This window comes from Pezoporus occidentalis, unplaced genomic scaffold, assembly GCF_034315485.1.
Source record: "Pezoporus occidentalis ecotype Australia unplaced genomic scaffold, CSIRO_AGI_Poc_V1 ctg22, whole genome shotgun sequence".
In the NCBI taxonomy this organism is placed as follows: Eukaryota; Metazoa; Chordata; class Aves; order Psittaciformes; family Psittacidae; genus Pezoporus; species Pezoporus occidentalis.
The window spans coordinates 2,309,135-2,324,371 of record NW_026914072.1 but is presented as its reverse complement, the minus strand read 5'-3'; the positions used below and the strand labels follow the sequence as shown (position 1 = coordinate 2,324,371).

At 37.4% G+C, this 15,237-nt stretch overlaps 1 protein-coding gene across 1 annotated transcript in view; it reads left to right on the top strand.

Annotated features, from left to right (window-relative positions):
* Positions 1-439: 439 nt before the first annotated feature.
* Positions 440-15,237, top strand: part of PPFIBP2 (PPFIA binding protein 2) — an 89,241-nt gene continuing 74,443 nt past the window's right edge. The window contains exon 1 of the mRNA XM_062620203.1: positions 440-535. Coding sequence (XP_062476187.1) covers positions 469-535 — 67 coding nt within the window. The 5' untranslated portion in view covers positions 440-468. The remainder of the gene's footprint in view (positions 536-15,237) is intronic.

Below are 15,237 nucleotides of genomic sequence, written 5' to 3'. Positions count from 1 at the left end.
TCAAAAAGCAGAGCTGCTACAGAGTTCTGCTTATAGGTTAAGCATGTTTTCCACCATGTGGTCATTCCTGCGTTGAAGCCTAGTCAGTCCTTTTCTCACACAGTTCAAAAGGTTGAAATGTACACAACTTAGAATCTAGGAAATCATTGTTAAGGATGAGACATAGAGGAATCTGTAGCTTCCAGTATTTGAGATTGGTTTTATATCCATCTGCATTTCCTTGTTACAGTAAAATCACTTAAAAAGAAAAAAAAATCCAGAATGAATGAAATCCTTATAAATCCCAGTTCATGGGAACAAGTTTTTTACTTTCCGTATTACTGTATTTTTGGCTGTGTTTTTGCTAAAGTGGACTTTTGCTTGTGTGGCTTACTTTATAATGTAACAGTGACAGGTCTGGTTTAGTGTCATACCCATGGTTTCATCTGTCTTTTCAGACCTTTACTCTTTCTACTGAAGAAATCACAGATGATGGCTTCTGACGCTAGTCATATGCTGGAAGCAGCTTTGGAGCAGATGGATGACATCATTGCAGGTATAATAATGCTTTATTTTACACCAAACTGTCCAGAGATATAGCTATGTTTGTACTTTTCCCTCCTGCAATTTTCCTGTTTACTTTTTAATTATCATTCTCAATTTGCCAAGTTCTCTGGAACACGCAGATTTCTCTGGTTGAACAGTTGAATGAAGAAAACATGCAATTCCACCTCAGACATGTGACTATTGACTTTGCTCTAATGCTCTAACTTAAATACCTTCTGATTCACATTCCATATTGCATGAGTTAGTTATTTCAGCGTGCTTTGAAAATAGTTTTCAGTTAGCTAGATAGTATATATCTATATTTTACACAAACACATAGATATACAAAAATATGTATATATACACAAATGTGTATATATAATCATATAATTTTATTATGTATGTATTAAAAATAGCTTAGCAATTAATTACTGTCAAAAATATGTATATATATAAAATATACAAAAAATGTGTATATATAATCATATAACTTTGCTTATTATGTATGTATTTAAAATAGCTTAGCAATTAATTACTGTCACAGTCTAATGAGTTAGAGTGTGTATCTTCATGTTAAAATTTATATTCTGGAATGATGCTATGAATTTCTTTTCTACACAGCTGTCCATGAGACAGGCATATTATGCAAGACAGAATTTGTTGTCTTTTGATGCTGTCATAGTAAGGCAATTAAAAATTTTTCTCTCAACATTACAGCCTCCAAGAAGAGAAGTTGATTTCTCTGGTTAGGACTCGTACCTTTGGGGTTTGTGCTCACACACTATACAGTATGAGCTTCTAAAAGAAGTATCTGGGTAGGGCAATGATCTCACTTGTGCACAATGGGAAAGCATTCACTACAGCTTTATAAATTTAAATAGTGACACCCATTCTGTGCCTTCAGATTTTTTTTACGTAATGATGAAGATGATGACATCAGCCAAAGTTTTTGCTGCAGTTCTGTTTATTTCTGCTCTTTTAGTAAAGCTTTCTATCCGGAGATTAATACAGAGCTTCAAATATAACTATTAGACTAACCATGCTTAGGCAGGAAGTCTTATTCAGGATTTTTAGTTTAAAGGATCTCTAGATATTTTGTTTCTCATTCACATATGGGTCTTCACTTTATTCCAAAAGTGTAAGCTTTAAGAGTCTGCTAAGATACACAAAAGTGTAAATGTGAATATATGATGGGTATAACTCCACAAATAAGTTTTCACACCAACGGAACAAGTTCTAGGCTATTAGGAACATTTAGATGTATATTTCCTTCTCCCTTCTTTTTTTGAATGCAAAACCTTATTCAAACAAGATTTTAACCTCTTGCAAAACACGCAAACAGATAGTCATTGGAATATCTCTCAGATATGTAAAGAGAGAACAAGAACAGAGAGTCTCAAACCATAATTCGTAAACTAGGGATCCAAAATAATTTCTTAGCCATTGCAAACCTTGGGTTATGATTGTGTTGAGTGCTATAAAAGAACCAGAGGAACATAGAAGCCCCTGTCCCTTTAATTATGCTGTGGAACATGTGCTCATAAACCACCTGCATACACCCAGAAATTTTAACTCGGTCTCTCTTGTCCCACACGACATCCCTGTCTCTAAATTGGAGAGACATCAGTTTGATGGATGGACCACTTGGTGGATAAAGAACTGGCTGGATGGCCACACACAGAGAGTTGTGGTCAATGGCTCAATGTCCAGCTGGAGACCAGTAATGAGTGGTGTCCCTCAGGGATCAGTGTTGGGACCAGTCTTGTTTACCATCTTCGTCGCTGACATGGACAGTGGGATTGAGTGCGCCCTCAGCAAGTTTGTCAATGACACCAAGCTGTGTGATTCGGTTGATACCCTGGAGGGAAGGAATGCCATCCAGAGGGACCTTGACACACTTGTGAAGTGGGCTGATGCCAACCTCATGAGGTTTAACCATGCCAAGTGCAAGGTCCTACACCTGGGTCAGAGCAATCCCAGGCACAGCTCCAGGTTGGGCAGAGAAGAGATTCAGAGCAGCCCTGTGGAGAAGGACTTGGGGGTGTTGGTTGATGAGAAAATGAACATGAGCTGGCTTCAGTGTGCGCTCGCAGCCCAGAAAGCCAACCGTATCCTGGGCTGCATCAAAAGGAGCGTGACCAGCAGGTCGAAGGAGGTGATCCTGCCCCTTTACTCTGCTCTTGTGAGACCTCAATTGGAGTATTGTGTGCAGTTCTGGTGTCCTCAACATAAAAAGGACATGGAACTGTTGGAACAAGTGCAGAGGAGGGCCACGAGGATGATCAGGGGACTGGAGCACCTCCTGTGTGAAGACAGGCTGAGAAAATTGGGGCTGTTCAGCCTGGAGAAGGGAAGGCTGTGTGGAGACCTCATAGCAGCCTTCCAGTATCTGAAGGGGGCCTATAGGGATGCTGGAGAGGGACTCTTCATTAGGGACTGTAGTGATAGGACATGGGGTAATGGGTTCAAACTTGAACAGAGGAAGTTTAGATTGGATATAAGGAAGAAATTCTTTCCTGTTAGGGTGGTGAGGCACTGGAATGGGTTGCCCAGGGAGGTTGTGAATGCTCCATCCCTGGCAGAGTTCAAGACCAGGTTGGACGAGGCCTTGGGTGATATGGTTTAGTGTGAGGTGTCCCTGCCCATGGCAGGGGGGTTGGAACTTGATGATCCTAAGGTCCTTTCCAGCCCTAACTATTCTATGGTTCTGTGTATAGCCCAGCACACATTGGTGATACCATGATGCACTGATGATTCAATTCTTCAGCAAAATCAAGAGAGGGAAAAAGTAGACATGTTCTATTTAAATTGATTTTTCGGTTAGGCATTTATTTTCTTCCAGGAGTCGTCAGAGCTTTGTGGTATGCTTTCATTTGAAGGAAAGGTTTAGAAAACTTGGAATGATTTTGAGGGGCTGGGGTGATTCCATGGGATTTTGAGGGGCTGATGAAATTCCATGGGATTTCGTCTGCTTCAGTCTTTTCTGTTATTCATGCTTCCAACATAAGTCAAATTGTCCAGTGTCTCCTCTAATGAACATAAAACACCACGTATTCACCGAATAGGTCTGTTGCCTTGTTTCTCTGAGCAGTGCTATGTTTTGTTTAGGAGAAAAAAAAAAACATGAAAGTTTTACTTGATAGTGCCATTTCATATTCCCTTCAATAAAGTTTTGTAGACTTACAGGCTCAGGTTTTCCACTGAGAGGATAACATTGCTACTTAGCAGTATTTCCATGAATGTAAGCTCTGAAATATGTTTGTTGTGAGGCTCATTCTGGGTAAGACAATAGGTGTTTAGTGTTGAGTACTTTTTCCGTGGTATGGAAAGATAGCCTTGTGATATTTGGCATAACTGATTAAATGTCAGTATATGACTGTCTAAAAAAAGTCATATATTTCTTCTAGTTTCATGCCAGAAGAATAGCTCGGGTCAGAAGCCGGGTTTGATGTTGTGTTTTTAATATTGTTTTCCTTTTCCCCACATCTTTTTCAGATTGTTTGTGCCCAACATCTTAGGGTTAATCTTGATAAATAAAGAATAGAATTAAGTTGTCTCAGGCTTCCAAAGAGCATTGCTTTTACACCCCACCCCCCCACCCCCCCCCCGCCTTTATTGCCCATGATGGTGGAAACAGTGATACAGAGAAGTGAAGCAAATAATGGAAGAAATGTTCTGTGTGAATTGGCAGATTACGCTTCCCATTCACAGCTGTTTCGTAGTGGCATTGGTGTCCATGCTCTAAAACAAAAAGATTCAAGCATGCTAGATGTATGTAGAGTTTGTTTCCACAGTGCATGGATAAGTCATGAGCAAACTGGTAACCTCTTCTAGAGAGCTGACTTTATGACTTCACATTACTTATATTTTTTAGTCGAATGTCCACTGATATTCAGTATGATATGGAAAACAGGCTTATATAAAGATATCTAATGGGAGAAGAACCAAGGTATTTTCCAGACAATGCATCTGTCAAGTCACATCAATGTTAACTGAACACTTCTGTATGATTTTGGAATTATATCTACCTGTACCAATAAAAAATCAAATTGTTTTATTCTTTTACTTATTTTTAGTTATAAAGCAAAAGTTCAATTGGTTGGGAAGGTTGTTTACCTTATTTATTATTTTCCAGTACTAGAAATAGATAAGACGTTTTAATGCAGGTTGAGTTCGGTTGATACGCTGAAGGCAAGGGATGCCATCCAGAGGGACCTTGACACACTTGAGAGGTGGGCCAATGCCAGCCTCATGAAGTTCAACAAAACAAAGTGCAAGGTCCTACACTTAGGTCAGAAATCTCAGGCACAGCTACAGGTTGGGTGGAGAAGTGATTAGAGCAACCCTGAGGAGAAGGGCTTGGGGGTGTTGGTCAATGAGAAACTGAACATGAGCTGACTTCAGTGTGCTCTTGCAGCCCAGAAAGCCAACTCTATCCTGGGCTGCATCAAAAGGAGCGTGACCAGCAGGTCAAAGGAGGTGATCCTGCCCTTCTGCTCTCGTAAGACCCCGCTTGGCGTATTGTGTGCAGTTCTGGTGTCCTCAGCATAAGGAGGACATGAGCAAGTCCAGAGGAAGGCCATGAGGATGATAAGTGGGCTGGAGCAGCTCCCAGGCTCCAGCCATATGGAGACAGGCTGAGAGAGTTGGGGCTGTTCAGCCTGGAGAAGGCTGCGTGAAGACCTCATAGCAGCCTTTCCATATCTTAAAGGGGCCAACAAGGATGCTGGAGAGGGACTCTTCATCAGGGACTGTAGAGATAGAACAAGCGGTAGCGGGTTTAAACTTAAGCAGGGGAAGTTTGGGTTAGATATAACAAGTTATGTACTGTGGGGTGATGATGCACTGGAACAGGTTTCCCAAGGAAGTGGTAAATGCTCCATCCCTGGCAGTGTTTGAGATCAGGTTGGAAAGAATCTTGGACAACATGGTCTAGTGTGAGGTGTCCCTGTCCTTGGTAGGGTGGGGTTGGAACTAGATGATCTTAAGGTCCTTTCCAACCCTAACTATTCTATGATTCTAAGTTTGTTCTAGACATTCTCCTCTAGCTAATGTTCGTGTGTTCCCAGAACTATTTATTAAATATTCTGGTATGATTGAAGGGCTGGAGCCTATACTTAGACACGGTTATTATGCCAATTCGTCTCAAATTGAGAAACATAGTAATTATTCAAGTTTGATCCTCTTTAATTCAATCCAGTAAGCTTTTGTATGCAATTTGGGCAGTGACTGTAAAACAGGAATGTTCTCTCATCCTGTATGGTTAGAGAACAGATAAGATGGGAAACTCCTTCAGAAGAAAGACTGCAGGATTGTCATGAAACAAACCAGGACTGAGTCTTATAACTGCAGTTTTATGTATAAAACCAGGAAATACTGGACAAATCATCTGTGCAAATGTAGCTGCTGTTGAGTAAACTGGAAACAGCAAAAATCAGCTGTTCAGAGCTTGTGCTGTTTCAGTTTACTGTGTCCAGATTCTGTGGATATCTCTAGGCAGCACTGGATTCAAAGACAAAGGCTAAACTTCATGACTGTTGGGAGCCTTATGTACCTGATGAAAAAGAAAATTCCTTTGGGATGAGGCTTGAGTGGGTACTAGAAGAGCTATGCTCTTCTCTTGGCTTCAGAAACCTTTGCTTTAGGCGCAAAATGAGCATTAATCACTATTTTAAAGAAGCGAGAAGTCCAGAGATACGTAACTTGCATTGGCTTATTTTTGAAGCTTGAGTATATGTGTATATATACGCATGCAAAACCAGCATTCTTTCTGTTTAATGAGAAAACAGTCCCAATTTCTTTTCTTAGCTGTAGTTATTGTTAAAATATTAGATTGTGGTCTTGTCCTTTAAGGTAAGAACTAGGCGTGCAAATACATGTTACAGATATTTACAGATTTACTTCCTACTTTTAGCCTTCTATTTTTAAAAGTCATGTCCATTACTCCAAATGTTAACGTAGCTCATACATGATTCTCATTAATCCAAATAAAAAGTCTCACTGTAGACTGTGCATCTCAGTGCAATACAAAATGTATTAGAGTGCATGAGGGTAGGATTGTGAAGCAAATTTAACAAATTGAATTTCATTGGGCTTGATCAAATTTGACAGATAGGTCAATGTTCCCAAGTCTTTTATGCTTCAGTACATCTGCACTGATAACCCACCCTCATAGCTATATAAATTAGGCATGCTAGATGATTAGTCTTCTTGACTAAAATAACAGAAAGGACTAATGTGATTGTCAATAAACATGACATCCATTAGCTGGAATGACTTGCACTCATAACAGAGGCTTTCTCTAAAGAAAGCGCACATATGTCAGATCTGTCTATGCATTGTTTATTTGAGGTTGCTTCCCTCTGAGGATTAACCACAGCATTACTTTCCCTTTTGCTCAGCTTTTACCCATTTATTAAAATGTGTTTTTTTATATGACTATAGATTTTGATTATTTTCTCCTTGCAATATATCCTAATGAATGAAAATATTTTTTTTTATTTTAATTTTGTATCAAACTGCTTCTCTCTGTCAACAGTCTGGAAATCCATGATTTCCTTTTGTGAGTAATGACCAAACTCCTGTCACAATATTATCGTCTGCTGCTGTCTTCAAATTCACCAACTAATCAGTGTAATTATTGAGTTTTCTTTTAACCACAGTTTCTACAATTACTGCTTACTGAAAAATAATCGGAAAGTTATAAACGTGTTATCGCATAGGTGTCTACTGCTATTTCGGTATTAGTACTCAGAGATTAAAAAATATAAACAATTAAAAACTTCAAAGAAGTTGTCCAGGAAGTATGCATATTTAAATTCCCTTTTCCTGAGGTGGCAGAATGCTGGTGGCCAGTTCATTGCTTTAGCTGTGTGCTGCAAACCCAACCAGTTCACTCACCCTTGCTGAAAAATGGGCCTTTAGAGGAAATTATGCATAAGAGATTAACAGGATTTTAATTCAAGTTTAATATATTTTCTTCATGGCATCTATTTGACAGAATTTGAAGGAGGACCAGTGTGTGTGTGTTTCCTTCATTTTTTCTTTTCTTTTTCTGCCCCATCATAATTTTACTATGAAATCCATAGAGTTCAAGTTCTAGAGCTACACTATGTTCCTGGATGTGTTAAATTCCTAAATCACCTCTAGTTAAAATGATTAGAATTTGGACTAAAAATGCAGGAGTGGACAAAACATACTAACATTTCTATTTGAACCCCTTTAGATGAAGTTTAGATTTTATGGACTAAGGTTTTTTACTAACTTCCTACAAAAATAACAGGAAATCAAAATATTTCCCAGTGACCTTATCCTTTACCCATGAATACGCATACACCTTATCAGAAGATTCATTCAGAATGCAAGGACTACTCTCACAGCACTTTAAGAGAAAAAGATAGACAACTCTGTTCTGCTTCATAAGGGATTGAAATTTTCCAGACCAGACAGAAAGCACTTAATCCTATTTTTTGTGGGGGGGGGGGGGGGGGGGAGGGGAGTGGATCTTACTTGAGCTGCACCCTGAGTGACATGCAGCTGATGGGCAGTACGAGCCCCTTGTGATTGTGTAGAATGACTAAAGAATAGCTTCTGTTTTTCATTTTCATTTGTATACTTCCTAATGGTTTTATATTTTTATCATTAATGTCTTATTCAAGTTTCACAGTATTTTCCAATTAAAAACTTAGGCTCTGTAGTAAAGGTGTACAACTTTTTAGAATTTTAACACAGATTTTTGTAGCATTTATTTCAGAGCACTGAACTGGCACAGATTATAGTTGAAATAATAATGGGAGAAACAGATTAATTAGCATAATGAAAATTCTTTATACGTCAGAATAACTGAACAACAGCAGTTGTGGTGGTTTTCTTGTATTTTCTAAAAATATTGTGATTGTGCCTGCCCATGGCAGGGGGGTTGGAACTAGATGATCTTAAGGTCCTTTCCAGCCTTAATTATTCTGTGATTCTGTGATTGTGTTAAAAGGCTGTGCTTCAGTTATAATTAGTGTATTTCCTTTTCATTTTCTGTTCTTTACCAATCAAGAATTTAGGCTTTTTTTCTGAACAAAAGGAATAATGTACCTACAACACTTGTTATCTTGTTACTGCTATGCATTAATTAAGATGATCATTTGTGAAGTGTACTACACAAGGTATACAGTGGCTTTTTGAAACCATTAGGTAGAACATATTTATGAATAGATCTCAATAGAGATACAATAGAGATATGGAAAGGAAATTATATAGTAAATTACTTGAAAGCAGGTCTTTGATAGAGAAATAGATAACTTCCTGGCATAACAGTTGCAGAAAATGATGTGACACGAATATGGAAGGGGGGGGGGAGGGGGGATAAAAATGGTGACCTTTAACTATTGTAGACATTAAAGGGGAAAATATAAAAGCTTAACACAAATTTTTAGGGTTTATAATTTGTAGTTCAACGTTTATTTTATAACACTTCTTGTAGCTTGTTAGGTGCTGACAATTAGCTTCATGCTAATTAACTTGATACTGTGGAAAAGCTAATTAGTTAACTCCTTAGATGTCATCAACAGTAACAGATTTATAACAATCTAAAATCTTTTATAAATTTAAAGATAAAGCATTTCACTGTCTTTCTATTTATTTAGTCCATATTTTTCACACTATCTGTCTGTGGTTTTTCTTTTAAGTTTGTTAACATCTCGGACATGGCCTCACAAACTGTGCGCACGCTTGAATAACCACTGCAGCCATTTGATAATATACGTTGTATGGGTTTTATACATCATGTAGCCTTCAAGTTAAGACCTTCCGTAACTTTTCAGGTGCTGTTTTGACCTGTATTTTAGAAGCATATGAAAATCATGGCAATTTGAAGGTTGATTGCACATGCATGGCATTGTCAGTGCATTCCTTGTTCCAGATTGCCAGAGCAACCTGAAGTCTGGAATTTCCTCAATTTTGAGTGCTTAACCTTGCAAAAGGTTAAGCACTATAGCTATTTGTGCTACTGTCCTGAAACATGTTTCCCATACTCTTACTATCCTAAGCATATTTTCTTACAGATAGTGGGGCTCTGAGCACAAATTAGAGTGAAGACTTTCTGAATCTTGTTTGTGGTACTAATGGATTCCCTCTGTAAACAGAGCGGTAGTAAAGAATCTTACGGAACTGAAAGCCTTGAGAATTTGTTATAAACACTTAATGATCTTTTGCAAAAATAGGCATTTAAAATTGTTTTGTCTAGGACAAAATTGTCCTTTGAAGGTTCACTTCAAATGGTGACCTACTGATCAAGTTGGTGTCTTACATCTCTTGAATGTGTTCTTGCCTTTTCAGCAAAACAACAAAATTAGTTTTCTTGAAAATAAGGTTAAATCTAATTTAAAATAGAGAGAGCTTTGCAATTGAAATGTGCTACTTGAAATTCTCTATTTCTGACTATAGATAAACAGTTCTGTTGGTATAAAGTAACAAGAAGTCATGACCTAGACACCTACATCAGCTTGCCAAAATGCAGTACTGCATTGTGTTTGTGCAAAATGAAAACCATACACCATAGGTATTTGTATTAAGTTTTGAAAAAGGGGGGGGGGGGGGGGGGGGAAGAGAATTGTAAATAGGTTCAGATATAACATGTAGCAAAGGGAGGCAGTTAAACCGTAATGGCCATAACGCCATAGGATTGAAAATCTGAGACACAAAGATTCTTTTGTGGTTTATATGATGTGATCTGTTTTCCAGTACATGAGTCAATTCTTTCACATGCTACTGAACAGATTTCTAAGATCTAAATTTAAACAAGTTTTATGAAACATGGGAGTTCATTAAATTTAAAATCAGAGCTTCTCAACTTCCTACTTTAAGGCAATGAGGTGGATCTGAAGGAGTCTTTTTAAAAATCGTGTAATTTTTATAAAACAAGATGCCTTTATTTCCTCACAAACTGAATGTTCTTTTCCCTATACTTTCAGGGATTAATTTTTTTCATGAAACTGTATTGATGTTACCAGTAGCTTACTACTTCTTACTACAAACTGTTATGGATTTTGTACTAAAAAGATGTATTTGTTATCTCACAACACTGTATTAGTTAGACTACTGGTTTCACAGGCCCTAAATTCACTTATATTTGTGTGTAAATTAAAAAAAAAAGAGAGAGAATGGGTGCAAATATTTGTTCTTCTGTAATAAAATGTGTTGATCCTGTTTTTCTTGTGCAATGGAGACTCAGATCTCCATCATAGCTGCATAATCCATCATCTTTTTTTCACCAGCTGTGAGGCTGCTTAGCCTGTGTTTCTGGATAGGAGAGATCTTTTTGTTGTAGCTGAGTATACAATACCTAATGTGCTGCACATCACAGTTTAGTCTGTAAGCATGTAAAAGGAAAATGGTTGCGTAATTGCATAATTTGCATAAGAAATTATAGACAGTTCTTGAAAATTGTCTCAAGGACTCCATGTGTGGTTGTAAATAAAGCTCAGTTGAAAGTGATTTGAGCTTCTTGAAACTTGCATCTGAATGTGGTCATTAAAGTTTCTAGGCTTGGAAGTTTTTTCCTAGGACTTCCTGCTAATCCAGCTTAACAGTTGTTCCCTGTAGTTAAAGATCTAAAAGCAGAGATTTGAGGAGAAGCTAATATGAGCTATGATTCAAAACACACCAGTTGTGATGTATTTTGCATTGCAGTATTAGAGGAAAGGATTGTGTGAGCTGCTACTTCATTCCTTTGAGAGTAGGCTTAGGAACAAGGAGGCTGAATTATGTCCCATCTGGACCTTACTGCTAGTTTACATAAATTCACATTTTCAAGACTGTCTTCATGAGGAAAAAGAGACTTGTGCTTCAAAGAAAATTACACTCTGTAGTCTTGAAGGAGAGAGGAAGAGCTTGGACAACCTATATGCTTACTGAGTAAAAACTAAGGTAAAAAACCAAAGTTCTCTAGCAGTGTAATGATGGACTCAAAGGCCAGAGAAAATGTATGTTTGTAATTTTATTCTGAACCACTGTTGGTCATATTTCAAAATTGTACCCTTGATTAGGTCAGCTTTCTATGAAGTCATCCTTATCCCAGCATAGAAGTAACTTTTGGGTTTTGTTGTGGAGCTTTTGTTGGAATTTTGCTGTTCTGGACTAAAGGAGTCAGCAGTTTTAGGAAAATATTTTTTTTAACCACTGATGGTTAAGCTGTGTCTTACCAGATTTTTTTTTTTCCAAAACTCAGCCAGTTTTAGAACAAAAATAATGAGCTAGTAAGAATGAATGCAGGTGATCGGAAGTTAAAGTACAAGGAAAAGTGAGAGATCAGAAAGAGGATCTTCTGCTACAAGTGATGAAAGTTGGGTGATGGATGAATGTATGGAGTATTAGCTGAGGAGAGCTGATTTTCAACTGGCAAGGCTTTCTGCTTCTTTCTTCTGCTTAGTAATTTATTTTGTAAGCCACCAGTAGTGCGGTTTTCTGAACACGTTATGTATTTGCCCAAAAGGAATGTTTCTTTGAAGCCATTCAGCTAATTACAAGGAACTTTGAACTGAAAATGTGCTTGCATGGTCAGGGTGTAGGAAATGTGTAACTTACAAGTGGTTTTTCTTTCTTTATTACTTAATGTTATTCTTTATTCTATGCATGTACAGGGCAGCAATGTTTAACCTCCTTCATCCACTCTCTCTTTATGTGGAAGTCAGAATTGAGCTGCTTGGAATGTCTTAGTTCCAATGTTTCTTTTCACTTTCTTTCTTCCTTTCCTACTCCTCTAAGGTGGACATTTATGGTGATTGTGTTCCAGTAGTACTCTGGTACTGTTGGTGTTGAGTATTATACAAACATATAGGACAAAAGATTCCCCTGTGTCCTGTTTACCCCTGGGAAAAAAATGAGGCAGAGAAAGATTGTGATTTGCTCAAGGTTATACAAAATTAGTCTTTTTGAAGAGTTCAAAACTGCTCTTATTTTTCCTGGGTATCTGTAAAATTCTCATGCTTGACCCACATTCTTCCCCACTTCAGCTGTCTATAATAAAACTACACACAAATTAATTATTGTTGGCAGAATATACTGATAACATGTAGTGTTCTGTTTGCACTATGGAATCTCCTTTTTGCATCAGTCTGCAAAATTCTTACTGTCTGTTGCTAAAACTTAAAGTGTTTTGCAGCATGATGATTTAAAGGTTTAAACTAATGAAAAGAAATATAATTATTTACTCCCGTGCCCTTTTACTTCTGTTTTTCAAGGTGTGTTCATCTGGTGAGCAATATATATACTACTTAATGTGAAACTACATGGATAGCAAACAAGAGAATCACAAGCCTGTGATTTGAATTTAGGCATTAAGCTAGGAAGCTTTCTAAGTTTAAATGCTGAGTTAAACTGCACTTCTGTATTTCTTTACCTAGTATAAAGTGCATTAGTTGTTGTTTTCAGAGGAATTCTTTGTTTTCCGTTTCAGCCAGGATCATAGACAGTACTACAGTGCAACCCATAGCAAACAAGTTTAAAATTAATTTCACAGTGGAGGAGTGTATTTGATGGGGAGGTGTGAAAGGTCATTTTCTCTTAGTGATGCACTGAGATCTGGGTAGTTCTTGTTCTGGACAAGGAGAGGTATTCATGGGAGAGCTTTGTAACCTCTGTTGATTTGAGTACTCTGGCCCCTAACCAGCCAAGCAAAGCACTTTTAAGTCCCTGCTTAATATTTGTGATCCCAGTTATTTGAAACTAGTGAAATTTTGATTGCTGAAGACTAGAATCTTCAGCATATCTAAGAATTATGCCCTGTATATACTCAGCATGGTAAGAGTACAGATATGGTTTGTTTTTTGTTTGTCTTTCTGGTGGTATCAAACACAGGTACATTCTTCTCTCAACAGTGCCTGCTTTTTAAAGTCTAAATACAAACCTTGAATAGTACTGATATATTGATATATATATATATAAAATTCTTTCATGCACAATAACATAAGTTGAAAGATTTAAAATTATTAATTAAGTTGAGTCTTTCAGTCTCTACTTCCTTCATTTATCTTTAGTTGGTATTAATCAGAGATGTTTTGCTTTTCAAGGTTTAATGGAACTAGTGCATATAGGAATTTACAGACTTGTAAGATCATTACATCTTTATTCATGTAAGGAAACAAATACTATGCTGTCTGTTTACTGTTACTAGCTAAGACAATTTCCAAGTGCCTTTATTGTCATCTTCAATTTAAAATCCTGTACTGTTTACGCTCAAAATTAATTCCCAGTCATAGGTATGTGGTAAGTCATAAGATATACCAGCTTTTGTATGTTGTTAGGTAATTTAGGGAACATGAGTTTGCCATAAAGATGTCTTTGATGATTTTGTCACGTCCTGTTTTTCTTAGCAACAAATAGAAAAATATTTCCTTCTTCATGTTTCATTTTGTTTCTTATTTCATGCAAAATTAAATGGAGGAAAATTTGAGGCAGGAAAATAGCAGCAAGAAAAAACACCTGAAAGTTCTTGAATTGACTCTATCTCAATCATGAGATGTCAAGCTGATACTCTTTCCTGGTAAAAACACGTTACCACTTTCCTAATGTCCCTGCACAGGACAGGACTATTGTCAAGGCCCACCTTAGATTACAACTATGGAGACTTGGCATGTAGGCCTTACATATGTACCCAGTTCTTGAGAGTTCTGAGAAATTATGACCTTCCACTACTGTGTAAAATGAGAAACTTTGAGGTGGCTGAATAGTCTGAACAGTCAGTTGAAGAGCTTAGGATGAATGAAACATACATATTGAGTATGCCCAGTCTCAGGAAATCACAGGACATCCACATCCCTGGATGGCCCTTCCTGTACTCCAGCACTTCATATATTTTACATTTATAAAACTGCATTTCTCAAGGGCAACAGTTCTTCCACTTGCCAAGATTAAAGAGTGTGCATATATGTTTTTTCTTCCCCCAGTGTTTCAGTAGAGGCAAGTCAAATAAAGACATGCCCAACTGTGTGAATTTCATTGTGATTGAGTTTTCCTACAGAATTTTAAATTATTTTCTGTAGAAGGTAGACGTTACCAGTAATGTTGTAGCCATGATAATCTAAGGATGGAGGCAAGATGTGATACGTAGTGAGGCATTTAGATTGGTGAGGGAAGATGTTGCCAATACTGTTGAGAAAGTTACAGTGGTGTGTATGGTATGGCTTTGTATTAGGCTGTGTAAATTACCTACCAAGTATAACTGAACTCCTGAACAATTGATTTACATCTCTATTCAGCTTCAGCGTAACGATTATGGATTTATTTCACAATTAAAGTATTGGTTGTGGTCCTGAAAGTGTGTGGTTTGTTTGGATTGTGTGGATTTCTGTTTGCTTGTTTCTCTCTTGTCTGTATATAAAAAGTATGCACATAAATAACATGAAGAATGCTGTAACAGAGTGCTCCATTAAGTTTTTCCCATTCCACGTTTATTTTAAATTGTCAGTTCATTGAAGGAGTAGCTACCAAAGCTGATTATGAATTAAATTTGGATCCTGTCTGTGGTTCTGGTGTGAGAAGTACTTGCTAAGCAAAAAGACAGAAAAAATTAGCATGGAGTTTTTCAAAAGAAAGAGTGAGAAAACTACTTTAAAAGTCCTAATACAATAATCATAGAATCATAGAACAGTTAGGGTTGGAAAGGGCCTTAAGATCATCTAGTTCCAACTTGCCTGCCATGGGCAGGGACACCTCCCACAAAAC